Source organism: Amblyraja radiata, chromosome 5 (genome assembly GCF_010909765.2).
Source record: "Amblyraja radiata isolate CabotCenter1 chromosome 5, sAmbRad1.1.pri, whole genome shotgun sequence".
In the NCBI taxonomy this organism is placed as follows: Eukaryota; Metazoa; Chordata; class Chondrichthyes; order Rajiformes; family Rajidae; genus Amblyraja; species Amblyraja radiata.
Window position 1 is genome coordinate 2,048,480 of NC_045960.1, and position 24,555 is coordinate 2,073,034.

The 24,555-nt window shown below is 52.0% G+C and overlaps 2 protein-coding genes across 2 annotated transcripts in view; one reads left to right on the forward strand and one right to left on the reverse strand.

Annotated features, from left to right (window-relative positions):
* The window catches only part of LOC116972886 (oocyte zinc finger protein XlCOF6-like), a 411,853-nt gene extending 405,906 nt beyond the window's left edge, over positions 1-5,947 (reverse strand). The window contains exon 1 of the mRNA XM_033020472.1: positions 5,298-5,947. Coding sequence (XP_032876363.1) covers positions 5,298-5,947 — 650 coding nt within the window. The remainder of the gene's footprint in view (positions 1-5,297) is intronic.
* Positions 5,948-9,985: 4,038 nt separating this feature from the next.
* On the forward strand, positions 9,986-17,265 carry LOC116972887 (zinc finger protein 664-like). Its single transcript, XM_033020473.1, has 2 exons — positions 9,986-10,024; positions 15,763-17,265. The coding sequence occupies exons 1-2, from the start codon at positions 9,986-9,988 to the stop codon at positions 16,918-16,920; spliced, it is 1,197 nt and encodes a 398-aa protein (XP_032876364.1). The 3' UTR covers positions 16,921-17,265.
* Positions 17,266-24,555: the final 7,290 nt, after the last annotated feature.

The window sequence follows — 24,555 nt, forward strand, 5'->3', positions numbered from 1 at the left end:
CAACAGCAGAACCGGCCGCCACTTCAGCGCCTTCTGCCGGCCCGCTCACCTATGGCAGTGCTCTCCGTCTGAACACCTCTCACCTGCTGCCTGCCGACTTCGCTCATGTCAGCCGCTTCCCGCAAATCCTTAAATCCCCACAGCCGAGTAACCTCAATCGCGCTGTTGGAATTTAAGGATTTGCGGGAAGCGGCTGACATGAGTGAGGCCAGCGAGCGGCAGGAGGTTTTTAGATGGAGAGCTGCCAGAGGTGAGCGAGGGCCGGCAGAAGGCGCTGAGGTGGCGGCTGGTTCCGCTGTCCTGCCCGGCGGCCGCTCGCAGCCACCCGAGCTGCTTCCCTCCCCGCCACAATGCGGTGGCTCCGTGCAAGGAGCGTCGCAAGTGGCGTGATCCCGACCCCCTCCTTCACAACATTCGTGCCCTCCCCGCAACTTTACCCCGGGCCAGACTCCCCAAACTCTGTGAAAGGAGCTCTCCCCCCACCCCCACACTCCGGGAAATATGGTATTAAAAAAAAAAAGCACCAAGAAATGTACTTACCACATTATCGGTACACAAACTCCATTCTTCTCTCTGTTTCCTATAATACACTTATAATAATGACAATCCATATTTGAAAACCCCGCCAAGAAACTAACGCTGTGCATGTGCAGTAGGCTGCTGCGCCTGCGCAGTGTTGCAAAGGCAGAATTTTAGCTGCCTTCAGCCCCGCTTGAAATTGACGGCTTGAAGCAGCGCTGGCGGCACGTGGGCTGCACAGACCTTCAAGGGTTACAAGTGCTGCGGTTGAAAGGCACGGAGAATTATGCCCACCTAAGAGATCGATCTCTTAGATAGGCATAATTCTCCCATGCCTTTACTATTTATATTTAGTATTTACCATTTTATAATTTTAGTCAGGGTAGGCAGTGTCTACCTTGCCCACCCTGACGGCCCGTGCCTGCCTTGCACCCTGGTTGAAATGGTAAGAAACTGCACTTGAATTTGGTGGCCTTGCACCCTGCTTGAAATGGTAGGAAACTGCATTTGAATTTGGTGACCTTGCACCCTGCTTGAAATGGTGGGAAACTGCATTTGAATTTGGTGGCCTTGCACCCTGCTTGAAATGGTAGGAAACTGCATTTGAATTTGGTGACCTTGCACCCTGGTTGAAGTGGAATTTCAAGGAATAGCCGTGTCAACTGCCAGCCCACCAGCCATGAGTGAGCTGCCAGCACATCAGGCTTGAGTGACTGAGCTGCCACCCCAAGAATCCATTTGGCCCACAATGTCCATACAAGCCCTCTGGAAACCAGTCCCTTCAGCTCACATTTGTAACACATATGTATTTTGAGCCCTGTATGTTAAATATAATAAACAACTTATTATACGTATGTATGAATCCTGAGTTATTACACATGCATATAAGCCTGACATCTGTGGTGGGGAAGATGCTGTAGTCAATTATAAAAGATGAAATAGTGGCACATTTGGGTAGCAGTAGCAGGATCGGTCTGTCAGCATGGATTTACGAAGGAGAAATCACACTTCAAGTTCAAGTTACATTTATTGTCACATGCACCAATTGATAGAGATTTGAGTTACCGTACAGCCATTCGAATAAAAAGAACACAATACACGATAGAATTTAACATGAACAGTGGAAGCAACATTTCCCCACTGAGAGGGAAGGCAATAAAGTTCAGTCATCTTCCTCTTTGTTCACCCGTGGTCGAGGCCTTTGAGCCCTCCACAGTCGCCACTACAGACAGCCCGATGCTCAGGCCCTCTCGCCAGGATGATTGGAGCTCCAGCGTCGGAACGGATGAACGCACTCAGCGGCTTGGAGTTTCCCAATTGACCACTTCCTACCGGAGACCGCGGCTTCCGAAGTTCACAGGCCAGGCTGGGCGGAGCGCCAACACCGGTGACCCCCGGCTAGGAATCCCAGGACTCCGCGATGTTAAACTCAGCGCCGCCCGCGGCTAGAAGCTCCGCAAACCACAGCTCCACGGTACTAAAGTCACCAGGCCCAATACTCCGGAGCTTCAACACATGGCGATCCCCGGCAAGGCATCGTCCTGCTCCATTATGGAATTCAGTGCTGTGCCACTGCTGAACGTCTGGCCGGTCTCCGGCAGGAAAGGCCGTGCCAATCCAGTTGGTAGGCCGCCGCAAGGGGGGCGTGAAGAGGCAACTTGGAGAAAAGACGCATCTCCATCCAGGTAATGGGAAACGGTTTCCCCCTATTCCCCTCCACATAAAAAAGACTAAGAAACGTTTAGAATATACTTTTTGACATACTAAACATAACAAAACGGGTTAAAGAACGAACAGCAACTGGCGAGGCTGCCACACCCGATTGTGCCACCCGATGGAGATCAGGTTTGACTAATCTTCTGGAATTTATTGAGGATGTAACTAGGAAAATGGACAAGGGTGAGCCAGTGGATGTAGTGGACCTGGACTTTCAGAAAGCACATAGGAGATTAGTGGGTATTCAGACAGGAAACAAAGAGTAGGGATTAACGGGTCCCTTTCAGAATTGCAGGCAGTGAGTAGTGGGGTACCACAAGGCTCGGTGCTGGGACCGCAGCTATTTACAATATACATTAATGATTTAGATGAAGGGATTAAAAGTAACATCAGCAAATTTGCAGATGACACAAAGCTGGGTGGCAGAATGAACTGTGAGGAGGATGTCATGAGGATGCAGGGTGACTTGGACAGGTTGGGTGAGTGGCCAGATGCATGGCAGATACGGTTTAATGTGGTTTGGTGGCAAGAACAGGAAGGCAGATTATTATCTAAATGGTGTCAAGTTAGGAAAAGGGGAAGTACAACGAGATCTGAGTGTCCTTGTTCATCAGTCACTGAAAGTAAGCTTGCAGGTATAGCAGGCAGAGATTAACTGTTGACATGTTGGCCTTCATAACAAGAAGATTTGAGTATAGGAGCCAAGAGGTCCTTCTACAGTTGAACAGGGCCCTGGTGAGACCACATCTGATGTATTGTGTTCAGTTTTGGTCTCCAAATTCGAGGAAGGACATTTTTGCGATTGAGGGAGTGTAGCGTAGGTTCACAAGGTTAATTACCGGGATGGCGGAACTGTCATATTTTGAAAGAATGGAGAGACTGGGCTTGTATACAGGAGAATTTGGAAGGATGAGAGGATATCTTCTTGAAACACAAGATTATTAAGGGATTGGACAAGGCTTGAGGTAGGAAACATGTTCCCGATGTTGGGGGAATCCAGTACGAGGGGCCACAGTTTAAGAATAAGGGGTAGGTCATTTAGAACGGAGATGAGGAAAAACGTTTTCACCCAGAGAGTTGTGAATCTGTGGAATTCTCTGCCTCAGAAGGCCAATTCTCTGGATGTCTTCAAGGGAGAGATGGAGCTCTTAAAGATTGCGGATTCAAGGGATATGGTAAGGCAGGAACGGGGTACTGATTGTGGCTGGTCAGACATGATCATAGTGAATGCCGGTGCTGGCTGGAAGGGCTGAATGGCCTACTCCTGCACCTATTACCTATTGTCTAATAATAATAATAATAAATGTTATTTATGGGCGCCTTTCAAGAGTCTCAAGGACACCTTACAAAATTTAGCAAATAGAGTAAAAACATGTAAGCGGAATGAAATAAATAGTAAAGACATCACCAGTACACAAATTAAAGACAGAATTCAATCCAAAGACAAAAATCAAAAACACAATATGAAGAGAGAGCAGCGGCAGCTAAAGCACGCCAGCATACACTCTCCCTTCCGGCAGCCATCTTGGACACAGAATAAAATAATCATTTACACACAAAAAAAACATCCCGCCACAATGGTTACCACTGTGGGGTAAGGCCTTCCTCACCTTGGTGCCACTGTGTTATGTTGTGTCGTGGACTTTCTGTGTTTGTGCTTTTCTTTTTTTTAATTCAATTTTATTTTTAATGTTTTATTATTTATTTATTTTTATGATACTGCCTGTAAGGAAAATTCATTTTGTTGTCTCTAATTGAGACAATGACAATAAATTTGAATACAATACAATGTCCAGTCCCCATCCCCAGTTCTCCCATAGTCAAGCCTATTGAGGCCTCCACAGTTGCCTCTATGGAGGCCCGATGTTCCTGGCCGTTCTCGCCGGGTGGTGTTGCTCCGGCGTCAGGAGAGTCCTCACAGCGGCTGGGACGGCTGATTCCCTACCGGAGTCTGTGGCATTCCATAGCCGACAGGGCCGCGTCGGTTGGTGCTCCGAGGCTCCCGATGTTAAAGTCGGCGCCGCCGCCCGCGGCTGGCCGCTCCACAGTCCCGCAGCTCAACGGTGTTGATCACGGCGGTCACAGCATACCGGAGCTCCAGTGCGTCGATCCAGGCAAGGCATCGCCCGCTCCGCTCCGCGATAGCGCTCCAGCGCTGTGCCGCCACCGAAGCTGAAGGTGCTGGGCGGTCTCCGCCAGGAAAACGCCGCTCCACTCCCGCTGGTAGGCCGCAGGACGGGCAGGGGAAGGGACGCTCACCTCTGTGGGTATGCCGGTGCTGCCACAGGCTGGACATGAAGGTAAAAACTTGCTACTCAGCGCGCAGCACAAAGGGTCTCTCTCTGGTGTGTATCCGCTTGTGCTCCCGCATCCCCCGTGCGTTCTTGAAACGCTTGCCGCAGTGGGAGCATCCGTTCGCCAGCGTGGGTGCTGTCGCAAACCCTGTGAGCTGTCAAACGCCTCACCGCAGTAAGGGCAGTCATAGGGCTGGCCACTGGTGTGCACGCATGGTGAGACAGGGCGTGGGAGGCCATGGCAAAGCGCTCTACACACACCGGGCTGGGGAAAGGGCGCTCGCCGGCGTGCACCTGCTGGTCGTACAGCGGGTTAAGCCTTTGCCGCACTGGCCGCAGGTTCAGGGGTGCTCGTCAGTGTGGGTGCGCTGGTGCACCAGCAAGCTGTTGAAGTGGGTGAAGCCCTTGCCGCAGTCGTTGCAGGTGTAGGGCCGCTCCCCAGTGTGCAGGCGCCAGTGCCCCTTCAGGCCCTTGGATGACTTGAAGTCCTTGCCGCACTGGGTGCAGGTGTAGGGGCGCTCACCAGTGTGGGTGCGCTGGTGCTCCCGCAGCACGTTGGAACGGGTGAAGCCCTTGCCGCAGTCGATGCAGGTGTAGGGCCGCTCCCCGGTGTGCAAGGGCCAGTGTGCCTTTAGGCCCTTGGATGACTTGAAGCCCTTGCCGCAGTCGGAGCAGGTGAAGGGCCGCTCACTGTTGTGCACCCAATGGTGCTCCCGCAGCCCCGACGATTGGGCAAAGCTCTTGCCGCAGGTGGAGCAGCTGAAGGGCTTCTCGCCCGTGTGCATCCGCCGGTGGATCTTCAGGTGATTCGCCGTCTTAAAGCTCTTGCCGCAGTCTGGACAGCCAACAAGCTTGTGGAAGGGATGGTCGCCGGTGTGCACCCGCTGGTGGGACAGCAGATAGGTGGAGCGGGTGAAGCCCTTGCCGCACTGGGCGCAGGTGAAGGGGCGCTCGCCGGTATGGGTGAACCGGTGCTCCGAAAGGGTGTCCAAGCGGGTGAAGCTCTTGTCACAGTCGCTGCAGGTGTAGGGCCGCTCCCCGGTGTGCAGGCGCCTGTGGTTCATTAGTTCCGTGGTTGACTTGAAGCCTTTGCCACAGTCGGAGCAGGTGAAGGGACGTTCAGTGCTGTGCTTCTCGCCAGAGTGCAAACGGTTATGCTGCAGCAGCCGGTCGTAACGGGTGAAGTTCTTGCCGCACTCTGAGCAGTCAAAGGGGTGTTTTCTCTTGTGCACCCGCCGGTGGGCCTTCAGCACCTGCGCCGTCTTGAAGCTCTTGCCACACTCTGAGCAGTCGAAGGTGCGTTCTCTCCTGTGCACCCGCCGGTGGATCTCCAGCTGGCTCGGGTACCGCCAGGCCTTGCCACACACGTCGCACTCAAAACGCTTCTCCTTGTTTTGCCCTGCCATGTGGTCTTCCATCGAAGCTCAGCCCCTCGAAGCTCAGCCCGCACACCGAGCAGATGGGGGTGGCTCACCGGCACCCTGGTCGCTCACGTCCCCGTCTCTCCGTCCACAGCAAAGGCTCCTAAACCCTGCAGCAGGGTAACACATGGTGAATAAGCTGGCAAACTGGACATTACTAACGCATGAACATTACTAGTGCTTGAAGATGAGGGGGGAGTGGAGAAGAGAGAGGGGTGGTGGGAGAAGGTGAAGGGAGGGGGTGGGAAGGAGGGGAAGAGGGATGAGGACGGTGGCAATAAAATAATCCCCAAAAGATATATATTTCATGAAATAAATTACTTCAAAACAGCAAAAAAAAATCTTTACAAAAAATGTTAGCTGAAATGTATCTTTGCCTGGCACTGTGTGCAGCATCTGATTGGCCGCCGAGATAGGCTGCAACCCAGAGTACTTAAGGAAGTAGCCCCAGAAATAGTGGATGCATTAGTGATAATTTTTCAAAACTCTTTAGATTCCGGAGTAGTTCCTGAGGATTGGAGGGTAGCTAATGTAACCCCACTTTTTAAAAAGGGAGAGAGAAAACGGGGAATTACAGACCAGTTAGTCTAACATCGGTAGTGGGGAAACTGCTAGTCAGTTATTAAAGATGGGATAGCAACACCTTTGGAAAGTGGTGAAATCATTGGACAAAGTCAGCATGGATTTATGAAAGATAAATCATGTCTGACGAATCTTATTGAATTTTTCGAGGATGTAGCTAGTAAAATGGATAAGGGAGAACCAGTGGATGTGTTATATCTGGACTTTCAGAAGGCTTTTGTCAAGGTCCCACATAAGAGATTAGTATACAAACTTAAAGCACACGGTATTGGGGGTTCAGTATTGATGTGGATAGAGAACTGGCTGGCAGACAGGAAGCAAAGAGTAGGAGTAAACGGGTCCTTTTCAGAATGGCGGGCAGTGACTAGTGGGGTACCGCAAGGCTCAGTGCTGGGACCCCAGCTATTTACAATATATATTAATGATTTGGACGAGGGAATTGAAAGCAACATCTCCAAGTTTGCGGATGACACGAAGCTGGAGGGCAGTGTTAACATAGAAAATAGGTGCAGGAGTAGGCCATTTGGCCCTTCGAGCCTGCACCGCCATTCAATATGATCATGGCTGATCATCTAACTCAGTATCCTGTACCTGCCTTCTCTCCATACCCCCGATCCCTTTAGCCACAAGGGTCACATCTAACTCCCTCTTAAATATAGCCAATGAACTGGCCTCAACTACCTTCTGTGGCAGAGAATTCCACAGATTCACCACTCTCTGTGTGAAAAATGTTTTTCTCATCTTGGTCCTAAAAGACTCGGCTTGTACTCAATTGTGCTAGAATTTAGAAGATTGAGGGGGGATCTCATAGAAACTTACAAAATTCTTAAGGGGCTGGACAGGCTAGATGCAGGAAGATTGTTCCCGATGTTGGGGGAAGTCCAGATCAAGGGGTCACAGTTTAATGATAAGGGGAAATCTTTTAGGACTGAGATGAGAAAAACATTTTTTACACAGAGTGGTGAATCTGTGGAATTATCTGCCACATAATGTAGTTGAGGCCAGTTCATTGTCTATATTTAAGACGGTTAGACATGGCCCTTGTGGCTAAAGGGATCAGGGGGTATGGAGAAAAGGCAGGTACAGGATACTGAGTTGGATGATCAGCCATGATCATATTGAATGGCGGTGCAGGCTCGAAGGGCCGAACGGCCTACTCCTGCACCTATTTTCTATGTTTCTATGAGTGACCGGCGCATTGTGTGATTGGACGCAATCCCCCTGGAGACAGCGGTTGATTGACCGACAAAAAAATGACAAACAGTAAACCGAAAAAAAATCGTGATTCCGGTTTAAATCGGGAATATCATGCCTGACAACACTAAATCCAGGATTGCCTGCTCCCTGCCTGCCCTGGGAGCCGCAGTACAAGGTGCTCCAAGAATCCATCTAGGAGGCACTTTACAAATGAAGAGCAGAGGGCGCCCAGACCTCCATCCCTCCCTCATTCACTGACATCACCCCCCGCCCACCCGCCTCGGGCTTCGGTTCCTCGGGTCGCCGGCCGCAGGATCGCCCTCGGGAAGGGAGGAGGAGGGGGTGGGGAATGGATGCGGGGCCGAGCGGCAGCGGCGGCGACTGTTCCCACCTGTGGTTCCCGGCGCTGAGTGGAGGCATCGTCCCTCACGTGACAGGCGACCAGATCCCGCCCCCTCCCTCCCCCACTGACGGGCAGCGCCATTGGCCAATGGGAGCAGGTCTTGCCTCCCCGACCCCAACGTCACAAAGGACCGTGTACCGCCCCTCCTTGCGTCTGACCAATCAGAGCTGCGTCCCCACCCACCCCCCCCCCCCGCCGCAGGTGACCGCGTCCTATAGGTCGAACCATAGCCCCGCCCTTCGGATAGACAGCGCCCTCTGCCAATCGGAACCGCCCATCCCACCCTAGCAACGGTTGCCATAGTATCTTTGGTTGCCATGGCACGGCCGGCGTGGGTGGGAACAATCACAGCAGCTGCAGAGGCTTCAAACCTGAGATCTGCTCGAGTATCTTTACTGGAGAGAGAGAGAGAGAGAGAGAGGTAGAGATAGATGAGAGAGATAGCGAGAGAGAGAGGGGGAGGGGGGAGAGAGAGAGAGAGAGAGAGGTAGAGAGACAGAGAGGTGGATGAGAGAGGGGGAGAGTGATAGAGAGAGCAGAAACACTGCACACGGCGTCACAGCGGTGGGCTGGGCCCCGAACGCAATACTCCACCACTCACCCACAGACTCCAATACTCACCACTCCCTAGAGAGGGAGGGGGGCAGAGAGGGAAGGGGGGCGGAGAGGGAGAGGGAGGGGTGGCAGAGAGAGGGGTGGTAGAGGGTGGGAGGGGGGTAGAGAGAGAGGGGGGGGCAGAGAGAGAAGTGTGGGAGGGATATAGAGAGGGAGGGGGGGGCAGAGATGCAGGGGAGTAGAGAGGGAGGGAGATAGAGAGAGAGGGGGTAGAGGGTAGGAGGGGGCTAGAGAGGGAGGGGGCAGAGAGGGAGGGAGGGGACAGAGAGAGAGGGAGGGAAGGGGGCAGAGAGGGAGGGGGTCAGAGAGGGAGGGAGGGGGCGGAGAGGGAGGGGGTCAGAGAGGGAGGGAGGGGGCAGAGAAAGGAGGGAGGGGGCAGAGAGGGAGGGGGAGCAGAGGGAGGGGGGGCATAGAGGGAGGGAGGGCGGCAGAGAGGGAGCGGAATAGAGAAGGAGGGGAGGGAGGGGAAGGGGTAGAGACCCTACCTCATTTCCCTCCACCTCATTTTCCTCATCCGCCTCCCCTCAATATACAATACAATACAATACCATTTATTTGTCATTTGAACCTCACATGAGGTTCAAACGAAATTTGGTTTTTGCAGTCATACAAGAAAAGAACCAAGACACACACCAACATAATTTACACAAACATCCATCACAGTGAATCTCCTCCTCACTGTGATGGAAGGCAAAGTATTGTCTCTCCCCTGCTCTCCATTCTTCTCCCAAAGTCAAAACCCCCGGCGGGCGCTAGCAAGTCCCGCGGCTGTTTAAGCCGCGCCAGGCGATGTAAGGCCCCGCTCCAGGTCACTTTCAACCCCGCAATTCGGGCGGGAGAAGTTACCGTTGCTGGTGCTCCGTGAAGCAGTCTCCCACCGGGGACCCGCGAGCTCCCGGTTTCACCATCCACCGGAGTCGGGTCGCAGCAGCGCGCCATCACAGCTCCCCACGCTCCGAAGCCGTCCTGCTCCACGATGGTAGGTCCTCAGCTCCGCCGGCTCCATGACTTGAACTGTCGTTCCGGTTGGAGGCCGCTCCACGGCGCTAGGCCCCAACGGCAATTCCCTGCCCCAGGACCTACCCAGGTCGTAGAGCAGCGCCAGAGCCTGGACAGCTTGAGAGCCCATTGTGATTGGTGCACTGTGAGAGGGATTGTCACTGGACGCTCTCTGAGAATGTGGTTTGGGCTTTTTTTGAAACTTTAGATCATGAATAACTTCGGAAATATAGGTCGGAATGCGACGGGAAGATGTTTATCGCTTCGATGGGAAAATTGTGAGTAGTATATGTGAAAATGGGAAGGCTGTGCCCTAGTGTTTGGGAGAAGATAGGAAAAAGCAGAACAGAGTGACCCATTGCTGGCACAAACAATGAGTTTTAGTAATATAGATAGATAAATGACGGAGAGCATGACTGTTTGCATCTAGGTCTGATTTGGCCATTCAAACAGTCAGGAACAAAGGAGGCTGCAGAAAATGGTGGACATTACCCAGTCAGTCTATCAGGGATATTCATCTCTCCACCACAGGGGTGTACAGAAGTGCTGCCTTGACAAGTCAGCTCATAGGAATAACCCAAACCACCCTGTTCACATTTTCATCTCACTGCCTACCATCGGGAAGTTAGTACATGTGTCAGAGAACCATTACCTCCAGGTTCAAGAACAGTATCTTCCCATCTATCATCAGGCTCTTGCACAGCATAACCCTAACCACAACATACCTCAGCACCAAAGTACTATGTACTTTGTACTACGAAGATTGCATTGCATATTTTGGTTGTACAATCACTGACTGGTGTTCCTAGAATAATTGTTGATTTATCGTATTCAGTATTCAGTATTTATTTAATATCATTTTCACTGAGTACTTGCATACACAGAGGAAACGAAAAAACGTTACTCGATCAGTTTCCATTCAGTGTAGTTAGTAAAAAAGGATAAATGCATAGAGCTTTAAAAACAAATTAAAATTACCATGTCTGAAAACAGAAAGTAGGCCTAAAATTTACAATAGAATAAAAACAGACATTCCGACCGACAGTGGGTTTACTTTGACAGGTGCCTATATTTGTTGTATTACTGCATTTATTGTGGCTGTAAAACTGCTGATCTATTCCCTGCTGTTCATTGTTCTATTCCTGATGCATTTGGCAAGTAAACACTCTTGGCTCTTGAATATGCAAAGAATGGAGGGATATGGATTATGGGCAGGCAGAAGAGATTAGTTTAACTTGGCATCATGTTCAATACAGTCATCAAGAACTGAAAGGCCTGTTCCAACGCTGTAATGTTCTATGTATATAAATTTGACAACTTTGTACTGTACAAAATTTAGATCAACAGGCTGCCATAACAACAACATACATTTCTGCTGCAAATTCCTTGCAGTTTTCAATAGCCCAAATACATTTAAAGCTGCTTAAAACTTATTTACCTTAAATATACCCTTGTCCAATCCCAAATATACAAGTAAAATAGACAAAATACAACACGCCATCAATTGCTATTCAAAAGCGCCAGTGGCCAGCTGCTCAGTGTAGACGCAAGATAGCCAAGTGTAGACGCAAGACGCAACATAACATTCTTGCTGACAACCAACATGCATTTAGGAGGCATAGATCATGCGAGTCTCAGCTTATCCTGACGACAAATGACCTGGCCAAGCACCTTGATTGTAACGTCATCACGGATTTAGTTGCGCTGGACTTTTCTAAAACATTTGATGTCATCCCACACCAGAGACTGCTTCGGAAGCTTGACTTCTATGGTATTCGTTCCAACACGAAACGATGGATCTCCAGTTTCCTGACAAAACGTCTTCAGCGTGTGTGTGTGAACCGAAAGAGCTCCAATTGGCATCCAGTGTTGAGTGGTACACCTCAGGGCACAGTACTTGGCCCACACATATTTTTGCTTTACATAAATGACATCCATGAAAAAGTCGCAAGTACGACCAGACTTTTCGCTGATGATTGTTTGCTGTACCGTCCAATTAAGTCAGCTGATGATGAAGATGCTCTCCAAAAGGATCTCGATACTATGGTTGAGTGGTCACAACAATGGGGCATGCAGTTCAACCCTTCCAAATGTGAAACTATGCGTGTCACCAGAAAGATGAATCCAGGCGAAACATCTTACAATATACTTGGTGCCACCCTTGAAGAATCCAAACAAACCAAGTATCTTGGCATCAAATTGCAGAATGATCTGCGTTGGAATGGTCAGACTCATCATGTAACGGTGAAAGCAACAGGTGTCCTAAACTTTCTGAGGCGCAACTTTCATCATTGTTCAACTTCTGTCAAGGAGAAGCTATACTTCACCCTCGTTAGACCTCATTTGGACTACGCAGTTGCAGCATGGGGCCCATACACAAATAAAAACATTTCTTCCATCGAACGTGTCCAAAGACAGGCAGCTCGATTTGTTACTAACACCTATGAGAGAGAAGCGAGTGTCACCAAACTTCTGAATTCTCTGGGGTGGAACCCTCTCCAAGACAGACGTGAAGCTCACCTTTTGACCTGTTTTTACAAAATGATTAATGGTCAGCTCGACATAGACTACAAGACCTACACCAAACCCAAACCAATTAGGAGCAGACGAGGGCATTCAATCCAATTTGTGATCCCAGCTACAAAGACAGATGTATACAGCAATTTGTTCTTCCCCCGCACAATTAAAGCATGGAATAATCTCCACCCAACTATAGTTACCCAACCAGATGCAACTAAATTTAAAGTAGCTCTTTCTTCCCAATAACCCTTTCTGGCATAAACCCTCCCTTCACCACCTCCAGTTTAAATTCCGTTTGGAATATTTTGGAGGACCAAGAAACCAAGAACCAAGCCCCAAACACAAAGGGAGAGCAATCTTTGGAAGTCACTGTCTCGAAGGCTTCTTCTGGGCAGCAATAGGTAGATTTTTCAGAGATGAGTAAGGGTTATAGGATTATTGCAGGAAAGTGGTGCTGAGCCAATCAGCCATGATCTGAATCAATCAGGATGGACTAGAGAGTTCAGTATAGCTCTTAGGGCTAACGGAATCAACGGGATATGGGGAGAAGGCAGGAATGGGGTACTGATTCTAGATGATCAGATATTATCATATTGAATGGCGGTGCTGGCTTGAAAGGCCGAATGGCCTACTACTGCACCTATTGTTCAAGAAGGAACTGCAGATGCTGGAAAATCGAAGGTACACAAAAATGCTGGAGAAACTCAGCGGGTGCAGCAGCATCTACGGAGCGAAGGAGATAGGTAACGTTTCGGGCCGAAACCCTTCTTCAGACTGCACCTATTGTCTCTGTTTCTATGTAAAATCTATGTAGTCTGGCCCAAAGCTCCTGTATGATCTTTGGTCTGGCCCCCCTTGAGGTTTTATCTCAGGTTTGCAGCCCCTGCAACTTCTGTGATTGTTCCCCCCCACGTGGTGCAGGAGCCGCGGGGGCGGGGCGCCGTGCCGTGGCAACCGTTGCTAGGGTGGGATGCGCGGCTCCGATTGGCGGAGGGCGCTGTCTGTCCCAGGTGCGGGGCTATGGCTCGACCTATTGTGCGCGGTCAACTGCGGCGGGGGGGCGGGGACGCGGCTTTGATTGGTCGGACGCAAGGAGGGGGCGGTACCTGGTCCTTTGTGACCTGGTCCCATTGGCTGCTGGCGCTGTCCGTCAGTGAGGGAGGCGGGACCTGGTCGGCGGTCACGTGATGCGGGTCGGTGCGTTGCTGCCGCCGACGGGACCAGGCTTCCACTCAGCGGTCAGACCTCAGGTGGGACCCGCTGCTCGGCCCCGCGTCCTTTCACCACCCCCTCTTCCCTTCCCGAGGGTGATCTTGCAGCCGGAGCCCGAGGCGGGCGGACCGGGGGAGGTGGGGATGTGAGTGAATGATGGAGGGAAGCTTCTGGGCGCCCTCTGGTCCTCCCGACTGGCGGCGCCCCCTGGCGGCGGGAGGCCAGTGTGCACCGTCCTCTTGGTTGACAATCTGGTCCTCGCTCAGATTGGCGGTGACAACAAGGCGCCGTTCGTACGCGCCGTCCATGAATGGGGCGGACGTCACGAAGCCGCCCGCCCACTGTCCTCCCCCTCTGTCCACACTCCCCCCTCACCCGCCCCCCCACTAACACCCTCACACGGCCCCCCACTGCCCCCCTCACAGCCCACTCTCCCCCCCTCACCCCCCGCTCACCACACAACTCAACCCCCCCCACTAACACCCTCAACCCCCCTCAACCCCACTCCCCCCTCACCCGCCCCCCCACCACCACCCTCCCCCCACCCCCTCCCACCCCCCCCTCAACCCCACTCCCCCTCTCCCCCTCCCACTCCCCCACCCCCCCTCCCACCCCCCCCCCCCCCACTCCCCCTCTCACACTCCCCCCTCCCCTCCTCCCCCCCCCCCCCCCCCCCCACCCCACCCCCCTCCCCCCCCCCCCCCACCCCCACCCCCCCCCCCCCTCACTCCCCCCCCCCCCCCTACCCCCCCTCCCCCCTCCACCCTCCCCCCACTCCCCCCCCCCACTAACACCCCACTCCCCCCACCCCCCCATCCCCCCTCACCTCCCCCTCTTTCCCCCCTCATCCCCCTCCCCCTCCTCCCCCCCACTAACACCCTCACCCCACCCTCACCACCCCCCCACTAACACCCTCACCTCCCCCTCTGTCCACACTCCCCCCTCACCCGCCCCCCCACTAACACCCTCACCCCCCCCCACTGCCCCCCTCACAGCCCACTCCCCCCTCACCCCCCCCCCTCACCACCCCACTCACCCCCCCACTAACACCCTCACCCCCCCACCACCCCCCCCCCCCCCCACTGCCCCCCTCACACCCCCCCCCCCCCCTCCCCCCCCCCCTCACCCCCCCCCTCACCCCACGCACCCACACACCCACCCCCCTCCCCCCCCCCTCCCCCCCTCCCCCCCCCCCTCCCACCCCCCCCTCACCTCCCCCCTAACACCCTCACCGCCCCCCTCCCCCCCCCCCTCACCCCCCACTCCGCCCCCACCCCCCCAATCACCCCCCACTAACACCCTCACCACCCCCCCACTGCCCCCCTCACAGCCCACTCCCCCCCCCTCACCCGCCCCCCCCACTCACCCCCTCACCCCCCTCCCCCACTCATCCCTCACCCCCCACTGCCCCCTCACCCCCCCGCCCCCACCCCCCCAATCACCCCCCACTCACACCCTCACCACCCCACTCACACCCTCCACCCCCTCACCACCCAACTGCCCCCCACTCACACCCTCACTCCCTCCGAACTCCCACATCACCCCCCAATGCCCCCCACTGCCCCTCACCCCCCACTACCCCCCCACTCCTCTCTCACCCCCCACTGCCCCCCAAACCACCCCCCACTCCCCCCTCACCCCCACTCCCCTCCTCAGCCCCCACTCACCCCCCACTCACACCCTCACCCCGTCACTCACACCCTCACCCCTCTGCCCCCCCCCACCCCCCACTCACACCCTCACCTCCCAACTCACACCCTCACCCCCCACTGCCCCCCTCACTTCCCCACTCCCCCCCTCACACCACAATGCCCCCACTGCCCCACTCACTCCCCCACTGCCCCCTCCCCCTCACTACCCCCTCACCTCTCACTCCCCCAATACCCCCCACAGCCCCCCTCACCCCCCCCCCCACTCCTCCCTCACCCCCCACTGCCCCCCACTCCCCCCTCATCCCCCACTGCTCCCCTCACCCTCCCACTGCCCCACCTCACCCCCCCACTTCCCCCCTCACCCCTTCAAGCACTAGTAATGTTCACACGTCAGTAATGTCCTGTTTGTCGGCTTGTTGACCCTCTGTGTTCCACTCCTGCAGGGTTTAGGAGCCGTTGCTGTGGACGGAGGGATGGGGACGTGAGCGGCCATTGAGGGTGTCCAGGGTGCCGGTGAGTTCCCCCCATCTGCTCGGTGTGCGGGCTGAGCTTTGAGCTGCTGAGCTTCGATGGAAGACCACATGATGGAGCACAACAAGGAGAAGCATCATAAGTGCGACGTGTGTGGCAAGGCCTGGCAGTACCCGAGCCAGCTGGAATCCCATCGGCGGGTGCACACGGGAGAACGCCCTTTCGATTGCTCGGAGTGCGGCAAAAGCTTCTCCCACTACGACAGCCTGCTACGGCACAACCGCGTGCACACGGGCGAGAGGCCCTTCGACTGCTCCACCTGCGGCAAATGCTTCTCGCACTACGCCAACCTGCTGCGGCACAACCGCATGCACTCCGGCGAGAAGCCCTTCACTTGCTCCGACTGCAGCAAGGGCTTCACAACGATGCATGAACTGAAGATCCACCAGGGGGTGCACACGGGAGAACGTCCTTTTGACTGCTCGGAGTGCGGCAAGAACTTCATCCGCTATGACAGACTGTTACGGCATTACCAAGTGCACTCCGACACGAGGCCCTTCACCTGCTCTGACTGCGGCAAGGGCTTCACAACGACGCAAGAGCTAAAAATCCACCGGCGGGTGCACACGGGGGAACGTCCTTTCGATTGCACAGAGTGCGGCAAGAGCTTCAAGACGACAAATCACCTGAAGATGCACCAGCGGGTGCACACGGGCGAGAAGCCCTATGGCTGCTCCACCTGCGGCAAGAGCTTTGCCCAGTTGTCGGGGCTACGGCAGCACCAGCGGGTGCACAACAGTGAACGGCCCTTCACCTGCTCCGACTGCGGCAAAAGCTTCAAGTCGTCGACGGTCCTGAAGGTGCACAGGCGCGTGCACACCGGGGAGTGGCCCTACACCTGCAGCGACTGCGGCAAGGGCTTCACCAGGCCCTACAGCCTGCTGGAGCACCAGCGCACCCACACGGGCGAGCGCCCGTTCATCTGCGCCCAATGCGGCAAGGGCTTCACCCGCTCCAGCAACTTGCTGTCCCATCAGCGGATGCACGTCGGTGACCGTCCCTTCCCCAGCCCAATGTGTGGAGAACGCTTTGCCATGGCCTCCCAGGCCCTGTCTCACCTCAACGTGCACATCAGTGGCCAGCCCTACGACTGCCCGTACTGCGGTGATGTGTTTGACAGCTCGCGGGGGTTGCGGCAGCACCGGCGGGCCCACACCAACGAGCGGCTGCTCACTCTGCAGCAAGCGTTTCAAAAGCGCACGGGGACTGCGGGAACACCAGCGGATACACACCGGAAAGAGACCCTTTGTGTGCGCTGAGTGTGGCAAGGGTTTCACCCATATGTCCAGCATGTGGCAGCACCGGTGTACCCACAGCGGTTGGTGTCCCTTCCCCTGCCCGTCCTTTGGAAAGGCGTTGACCACCTGCTGGAGCACTGGTGAGTCCACACCTGTCAGCACCCCTTCACCTGCCGGCTCTGTGCCAAGGTCTTTGCCCGCTCCTCCAGCCCGCTGGCACACCGCGACATGGATAGGCGCTGTTTCGGTAGACACAAAATGTTGGAAGAAATGGGTAACGTTTCGGGGCGAGACCCTCTTCGGTCTCGACCCGAAACATCACACATTCTTTCTCTCCTGAGATGCTGCCTGTCCCGCTGAGTTGCTCCAGCATTTTGTGTCCTTTTTTGTAAACCAGCACCTGCAGTTCCTTGTTTTTAAACCATTCTAGTAAACCATCTCTGCACCTTCCCCAAAGCCTCCAGATCAGTCCTGTAATGGAGTGACCAGAACTGTATACAATACTCCAAATGCTACCTGACCAATGTCCCTTAAAGCTGCACATATACATTCCTCTCTCCTTATCTCACACCCTTTTATCTCCTTTTTTTCTCTCGCCTCTGTCACTTACTCCACCCATCTGCCGATCACCCTGATATCCAAAGATCTTAGAGCGGAACAAGATGGTCCACTCCAGCAAAATCCAATGGACTGACGTGTAGTATGCAATGGAGCGGAACGTCCACCATTTCAGTAAACACGACCCGACTTCCGTTATGCCTCTCGCAGTGTAATCGGCATTGCGGGGGAACAGTTTTTGTGTGTGATACAGCTCATCTACCAAATTTATAATTCTGTTAATTTTCTTTTTGAATGTCTTTTAAATTTTTCTTTTCAAATGCCTCATGTCCTGTGTTTGAATTGATTTTTGTATTAAACTTGCTCTCTGTAATTCATCTAATCCCATTGTTCACAACTGCTTGTATGCACCCTTCAAAGGAAAATGTTTAAAACCTCTTCAAGATACGATAATGCAGAGGGGAGTGGGTGCAGGATTTTCTGGAGCTCCTTCCTAATGGCAGTATTTTGTATGCTCAAAGTAAAATAAGGAAGACTAAGCAGGAATATCAAAATGATCCCCTGCAGCTGAGAAAAAAAAAATGACGCGTGCTATTTGGTAAAATAATAGCAATATGAAGATTCCAGTTGCTCTACTTTAGGAGTGTTCCTTGATGTTTTTTTGTGTATAGGGAATTGTTTTGCAACAATAAAAGGGTTTAGTCTTCTCAATATGCTGGGTGTGGAATGAGATTTGTCTGTAATAGTGGGGTTATCTAAATGAAGTATTTAACAAACTAAAATTTGTTTTGACAAAGATTAAGAATTGATGTATAACTTAAGGCTGATTTTATTCAGCGACCATACAATTTATTAGATTATGTTGGAAAGAACTACAGATGCTGGTTTAAATCAAAGGTAGACACAAAAGGCTGGAGTAGGACTGCATATATATATATATGTGACATATGTACATATATATATAGCTCACACACATATATATTTCCCCAATTTCTTCTTGTGATCTCAAATTATTTGTTGAGCAACCTATTTATTTATTTATCTATTTATTTATTTATTTATTTGTTTGTTTGTTTGTTTGTTTATTTATCTATTTATTTATTTATCTATCTCTCTCTCTCTCTCTCTCTCTCTCTCTCTCTCTCTCTCTCTCTCTCTCTCTCTCTCTCTCTCTCTCTCTCTCTCCTCTCTCCCCTCTCCCTCTCCTCTCTCCCTCTCTCCCTCTCTCCCTCTCCCCGCTCTCCCTCTCTCCCTCTCTCCCTCTCTCCCTCTCTCTCCATCTCTCTCTCTCTCTCCCTCTCTGCCTCTCTCCCTTTCTCCCTTTCTCCCTTTCTCCCTTTCTCCCTTTCTCCCTTTCTCCCTTTCTCCCTTTCTCCCTTTCTCCCTTTCTCCCTTTCTCCCTTCCTCTCTTTCTCCCTTTCTCCCTTTCTCCCTTCCTTTCTCCCTTTCTCCCTTTCTCCCTTCCTTTCTCCCTTTCTCCCTTTCTCCCTTTCTCCCTTCCTTTCTCCCTTTCTCCCTTCCTTTCTCCCTTTCTCCCTTTCTTTCTTTCTTCCTTTCTTCCTTCCTTTCTTTCTTTCTTTCTTTCTTCCTTCCTTCCTTCCTTCCTTCCTTCCTTCCTTCCTTCCTTCCTTCTTCCTCCTTCCTTCCTTCCTTCCTTCCTTCCTTCCTTCCGTCCTTCCTTCCTTGCCTTCCTTCCTGCTTCCTTCCTTCCTTTCCTTCCTTTCCTTCCTTCCTTCCTTCCTTCCTTCCTTCCTTCCTTCCTTCCTTTCCTTCCTTCCTTCCTTTCCTTCCTTTCCTTCCTTCCTTCCTTCCTTCCTCCTTCCTCCTCCCTCCCTCCTCCCTCCCTCCCTCCCTCCCTCCCTCCCTCCCTCCCTCCCTCCCTCCCTCCCTCCCTCCCTCCCTCCCTCCCTCCCTCCCTCCCTCCCTCCCTCCCTCCCTCCCTCCCTCCCTCCCTCCCTCTATGAAATCCTAATATTGTGAATAAAACATCAATGAACACAAAGGCTAGCGGGACAGGATCAAGGGTTTGGTTTAGTCCAGGGGTCGGCAACCTTTTTCGCATAGGGGCCAGGACCCTCCGGGACTAGCTGCAGTTCCCAGGTCGCCTGCGAGCCCCTGTTCGAGCTGCATTTCCGCTCTCCAGTACCGGCGGCCACTCGCAGCCACCCAAGCTACTGAGTGAGTTGCTGGCATGATCTCCCGACCCTCTCCTTCTCAACGCTCCTGGTCTTCCCGCAACTTTACCCCTGGCGGCCCAGCCGTGCTGATCCGGGCCAGACTACCCACACGCTGTGGAAGAAACATAGGCACCCTTTTTCTTTTTATTGTGATTTATGGATCCTTTCAAATGTGAATATCTCATAACGACACATTTGTTAGCAGTATGTTGCACCAATATTGCACCAACCCACTCAATTTTAAATAATCCAAATCAAAATTCATAAACAAGGGTAACACTTTTTATTTCTGTCATTCATGATAAGATTTACATAAATTACATCATTTTGTGTGCGAGATATACAGGGTTGCTGTGTTTAGCTTAGGATTTGGTGGAGAAGAAATGGTGTCAGTTGGGGGCAGAATGGAAACGTATGACATGCAGTATGTGTATTTCTTTGTAGTTGTAATCTGTGCCAGTGTTTCTGGTCTTATGCAAGGGTGATATTTGTGATGTAATGATGGGTTATGATTAGTGGAAGATAGGATGCAAGTGTTTAGCATTTGTTAGAGTGAGCTAATTGTCTGCAGCTTCCTTTATTTAGACAATAAACAATAGGTACAGGTGTAGTCCATTCGGTTCTTCGAGCCAGCACCGCCATTCACTGTGATCATGGCTGATCATCCATAAATAGTACCCCATTCCTGCCTTCTCCCCATATCCCTTGACTCCACTAACTTTATGAGCTCTATCTAACTCTCTCTTGAAAGCATCCAAAGAATTGGCCTCCACTGCCTTCTGAGGCAGAGAATTCCACAGATTCACAACTCTCTGGGTGAATTTCTTTTTCTCATTTCCGTTCTAAATGGCCAACACCTTATTCTTAAACTGTAGGCCTTGGTTCTGGACTCTCCCAACATTGGGAACATGTTTCCTGCCTCTAGCATGTCCAATCCCTTAATAATCTTATATGTTTCAATAAGATCACCTCTCATCCTTCTAAATTCCAGTGTATACAAGCCCAGTCACTCCATTCTTTCAACATATGACAGTCCTGCCATCCCGGGAATTAATCTCGTGAACCTACGCTACACTCTCTCAATAGCAAGAATTTCCTTCCTCAGATTTGGAGACCAAACATTGAGTGACTGATGAACAAGGGCACCCAGATCTCGTTGTACTTCCCCATTTCCTAAATTGACACCATTCAGATAATAATCTGCCTTCCTGTACTTGCCACCAAAGTGGATAACCTCACATTTATCCACATTAAACTGCATCTGCCATGCATCTGCCCACTCGCCCAACCTGCCTAAGTCACCCTGCATCCTCGTCGCATCCTCCTTACAGTTCACACTGCTTGAAGTTAGATTTCCCTCCAGCTTCAAAGTCATCTTCTTTGGTCTCATTGTCTATCCTCGTTTTCATCAAGCCCACAGCCAACAAAGGTAGTAGAGAAAAGGTTCTGTGTAGATGATGAAGAAATCGCATCTATAATGGAGAAACCAGTTAAAAGTTTGGGTAGGTGGTATAACAGGAAGTTGGATGACACTGAACAGGTTCAACAACTTCGAAAGGATGTTACTGAAGTCAGAGCTTCCAGGCAAGTTGAAGCTGTGGAGTTTGCAGTCTGGGCTAATCCCCAGGTTGATGTGGCCATCGACAGTATATGAGATTCCAATTTGTCAGGTAGAAATGTTAGGGAGATTGGATAGTTCCTATATTAGGAAATGGTTTGGAATTCGACGGTGTCTTAGTAATGTAGCTTTACATGAGAAAGGTATTCTCCATTTAACATTGTCTAGCCTAACAGGAGTTTAAGTGTGCTGAGATGAGGTTAGAATCGCAATTATCAGGGAGTAAGTAACCTTAGTAATCTGGTGCCAAGTGCAACGTGAGTGAGGAAGTGGAACTCAAAGCATGCAGTAGAAGAAGCACAAGCGGCTCTGAGGCATACAGACATTGTTGGTAGGTTGCAGCAAGGGAAAGGAGGCTTAGGGTTCAGCACAGGGAAACCAGTGTTGAGTAAGGCAGGTCCCACGGAGAGGAGGAAATTGGTTGTAGAGCAGGTACATCGTCAGGAGAAAGCAGTAAGATGTGTAAGGGCAGTAGCTCATGTTAAGCAGGGACAGTGGATGAACTGGGAAAGTGTAGAAAGAGGAGGTTTAGCTGGAGGGACCTGTGGTGCATGCAGGCAGTTAATGCAAGTTTCCTTATCAGGGCTATTTATAATGTGCTGCCATCACGCAGAACCTCAAACAATGGGTAGGTGGGGACCCGGCGTGTCCCTTGTGTTCAGAGGACACATTTTGTCAGGATGTAGGACTAGTCCTTCTCAGGGTCTGTATACTTGGCGGCATAACCAGGTATTGAAGTGCAGAGCTGCAGCAATTGAGAGGAGAAGAGTACAGGTGAATTCAGTAGGCATCAGGACTGAGAGGGTAACGATTCATTTTGTCCATGAGGAAGAGAAAGATAAAGGAAGGAAGTTACAATACAATACAATTTATTGTCATTTGAGCCCCAGTGAGACTCAAACGAAATTTTGTTTCCACAGCCATACAAACAAAAACAATGTCCTACAGACATACACACAATTAAGTTCACACAAACATCCATCACAGTGAACCCACTGTGATGGAAGGCAAAAGTATTTTCTCTCCCCTGCTCTCCATGTCTCTCCCGATGTCCAAGCCCCAGGCGGGTGATGATAAGTCCCACGGCCATTTTAGGCCGTGCCGGGCGATTTACGGCCCCGCTCCCGGTCTAGAAGTCACAATGTTGGAGCCCCCGGCGGGCGCTGTAATGTCCCACGGCCACGAAGCCGTGCCGGGTGATGTACTTCCCCGCTCCGGGTCGTTCCAACCCCGCGACACGGGCTGGAGAAGTCGCGTTGCGGGAGCTCCGGGAAGCGGTCTCTCTCTCCCCCCGGACCCGCGAGCTCCCGATGTCCCAGTCCACCGGACCTGCGGCCGCGGTGCTGGAGCCTCCGAGCCCCAGGAGTCGAGTCGCAGCAGCGAGTCACCACCGCTCCCCACGTTCCGAGGCCGGCCAGCCCCACGATGGTGAGTAGTCCGCAGCTCCGCAGTCTCCCGAGCCCCCGGGTCATTCAGGCTGGAGGCCGCTCCACGGTGCTAGGCCCCAACGACAACGGAGACCCGACAGGGAAAAGGTCGGGTCTCCCGGACAGGGAAGAGATTTTAAACGGTTTCCCCCTCCCCCGCCCCCCACATATACACATTTAAAAACCAGTATTTAAAAAACACCAAACACTACATTTAACTAGACAAAAAATAAAAAAAGACAGACAGGCTGTAGGAGCCGCTGCAACGAGTCGCGCCGCCACCAGGAATTTTGCAGATATAAGTCAGGCAAGTTACAGAGAGCCAATGATTGGGAGATGCGGGTAGATTTAGGAGGAAAGCTTGTTCCGCAGGAAATAACTACTACTAGTTTGAGGCCTGATACAGTATTATGTTCAGTTCGTCGGCGGATAGTGTATTTTATAGAACTGACGGTGCCTTGGGAGAACTTAGTGGATGAGGCTTATGAAAGGAAAAGGCTTAGATATGTGGCGTTGGCAGCGGATGTTGAGCAGCGAGGATGGAGAGCAAGAGTACGCCCAGTAGAGGCGGGTTGTAGCGGTTTCATAGCGAGATGGGCCACGTTGTTAATTGGAGAGCTAGGAATTCGCGGACACAGTTTGCGCCAGGCTGTAAAGCAAATGTCAGAGGCAGCAGAGCAAGGCAGTGGGTGGATTTGGTGGAGAAGAAATGGTGTCAGTTGGGGGCAGAAAAGAAACGTATGATATGCACAATGTGTATTTCTTTGTAGTTGTGATCTGTGCAAGTGTTTCCCGGTCTTATGCAAGGGTGATATTTGTTTTGTAATGATGGGCTAGGAGTAGTGGAAGATAGGATGCAAGTGTTTAACATTTGTTAGAGTGAGTTAATTGGCTGTAGCTTCCTTTATTTAGTAGATTCTGGTAGCATAGGTGGTGAGAGCAGGTAGAGGGGAGGGGAGGGGGGAGGTGAGGGGGGAGAGGAGAGGAGAGGAGAGGAGAGGAGAGGAGAGGAGAGAAGAGGGGAGGAGAGGGGAGGAGATGGGAGGGGGAGAGCGGAGGGGAAGAGATGAGAGAAGAGGGGAGGAGAGGAGAGGAGAGGGTAGGGGAGGTGAGGGGAGGGGAGGGGAGGGGAGGGGAGGGGAGGGGAGGGGAGGGGAGGGGAGGGGAGGGGAGAGGTTAGGTTAGGTTTATTCATTCTGGGATGCCAATTCTGGGATACCAGAATCAACTGTTGAGCCTTCCTGAGGGTTAATGGGCCTAACTCAACGAAACACCAATGAAGGGAGGTGCCCACTTGATAACCCCAATGATATACTTGCATCTACAGGATTCGTTTTTTTATAGAGCTAATTAATATGTAGGTAGCTAGGTTTTTTGCAGATGGAGGCATTTATTGTAAGTTGGTGTATTTAGTTTGATAACTTTAGTTTTGGACTTGGTTTTCTTAGTTCAGCGCTTATCCTGGAGTTGTAGCACAAGTAATTTTAGTCCACAGCTAACAATGGCCTGTTTCCTTTATCATCATTACTTTTTTGCATATCTTTCATTCATTTGTTCTATGCTACATCACCATCTATATTCTCCCATTTCCCTTTCCCCTGAATCTCAGACTGAAGAAAGGTCTCGACCCGAAATGTCACCTATTCCTTTTCTCCAAAGGTGCTGTCTGACTCGCTTAGTTACTCCAACTTGTTGTGTCTAGGTGCTCAATACTCCAGGTGTGGTCTCACCAAGCACCCAAAGACCCAGTTTGCATCCTGTTGCTCAACAGTCAAGAGAGGTCAAGAATGAAGAGAGTTTAATTGTCATATGCACTGGCAATGAAACAGTGAAATTCTTACTAGCTGCAGCTTTACTTTAGTTTAGTTTATTGCCT

Excerpts from the sequence above, each read along its gene's own strand:
- LOC116972887 (XM_033020473.1), top strand. The coding sequence starts at position 9,986 with ATGCGACGGGAAGATGTTTATCGCTTCGATGGGAAAATT. Across the intron at positions 10,025-15,762 it reads ATCGCTTCGATGGGAAAATT|GCCTGGCAGTACCCGAGCCA; the intron begins GTGAGTAGTATA and ends GTGTGTGGCAAG.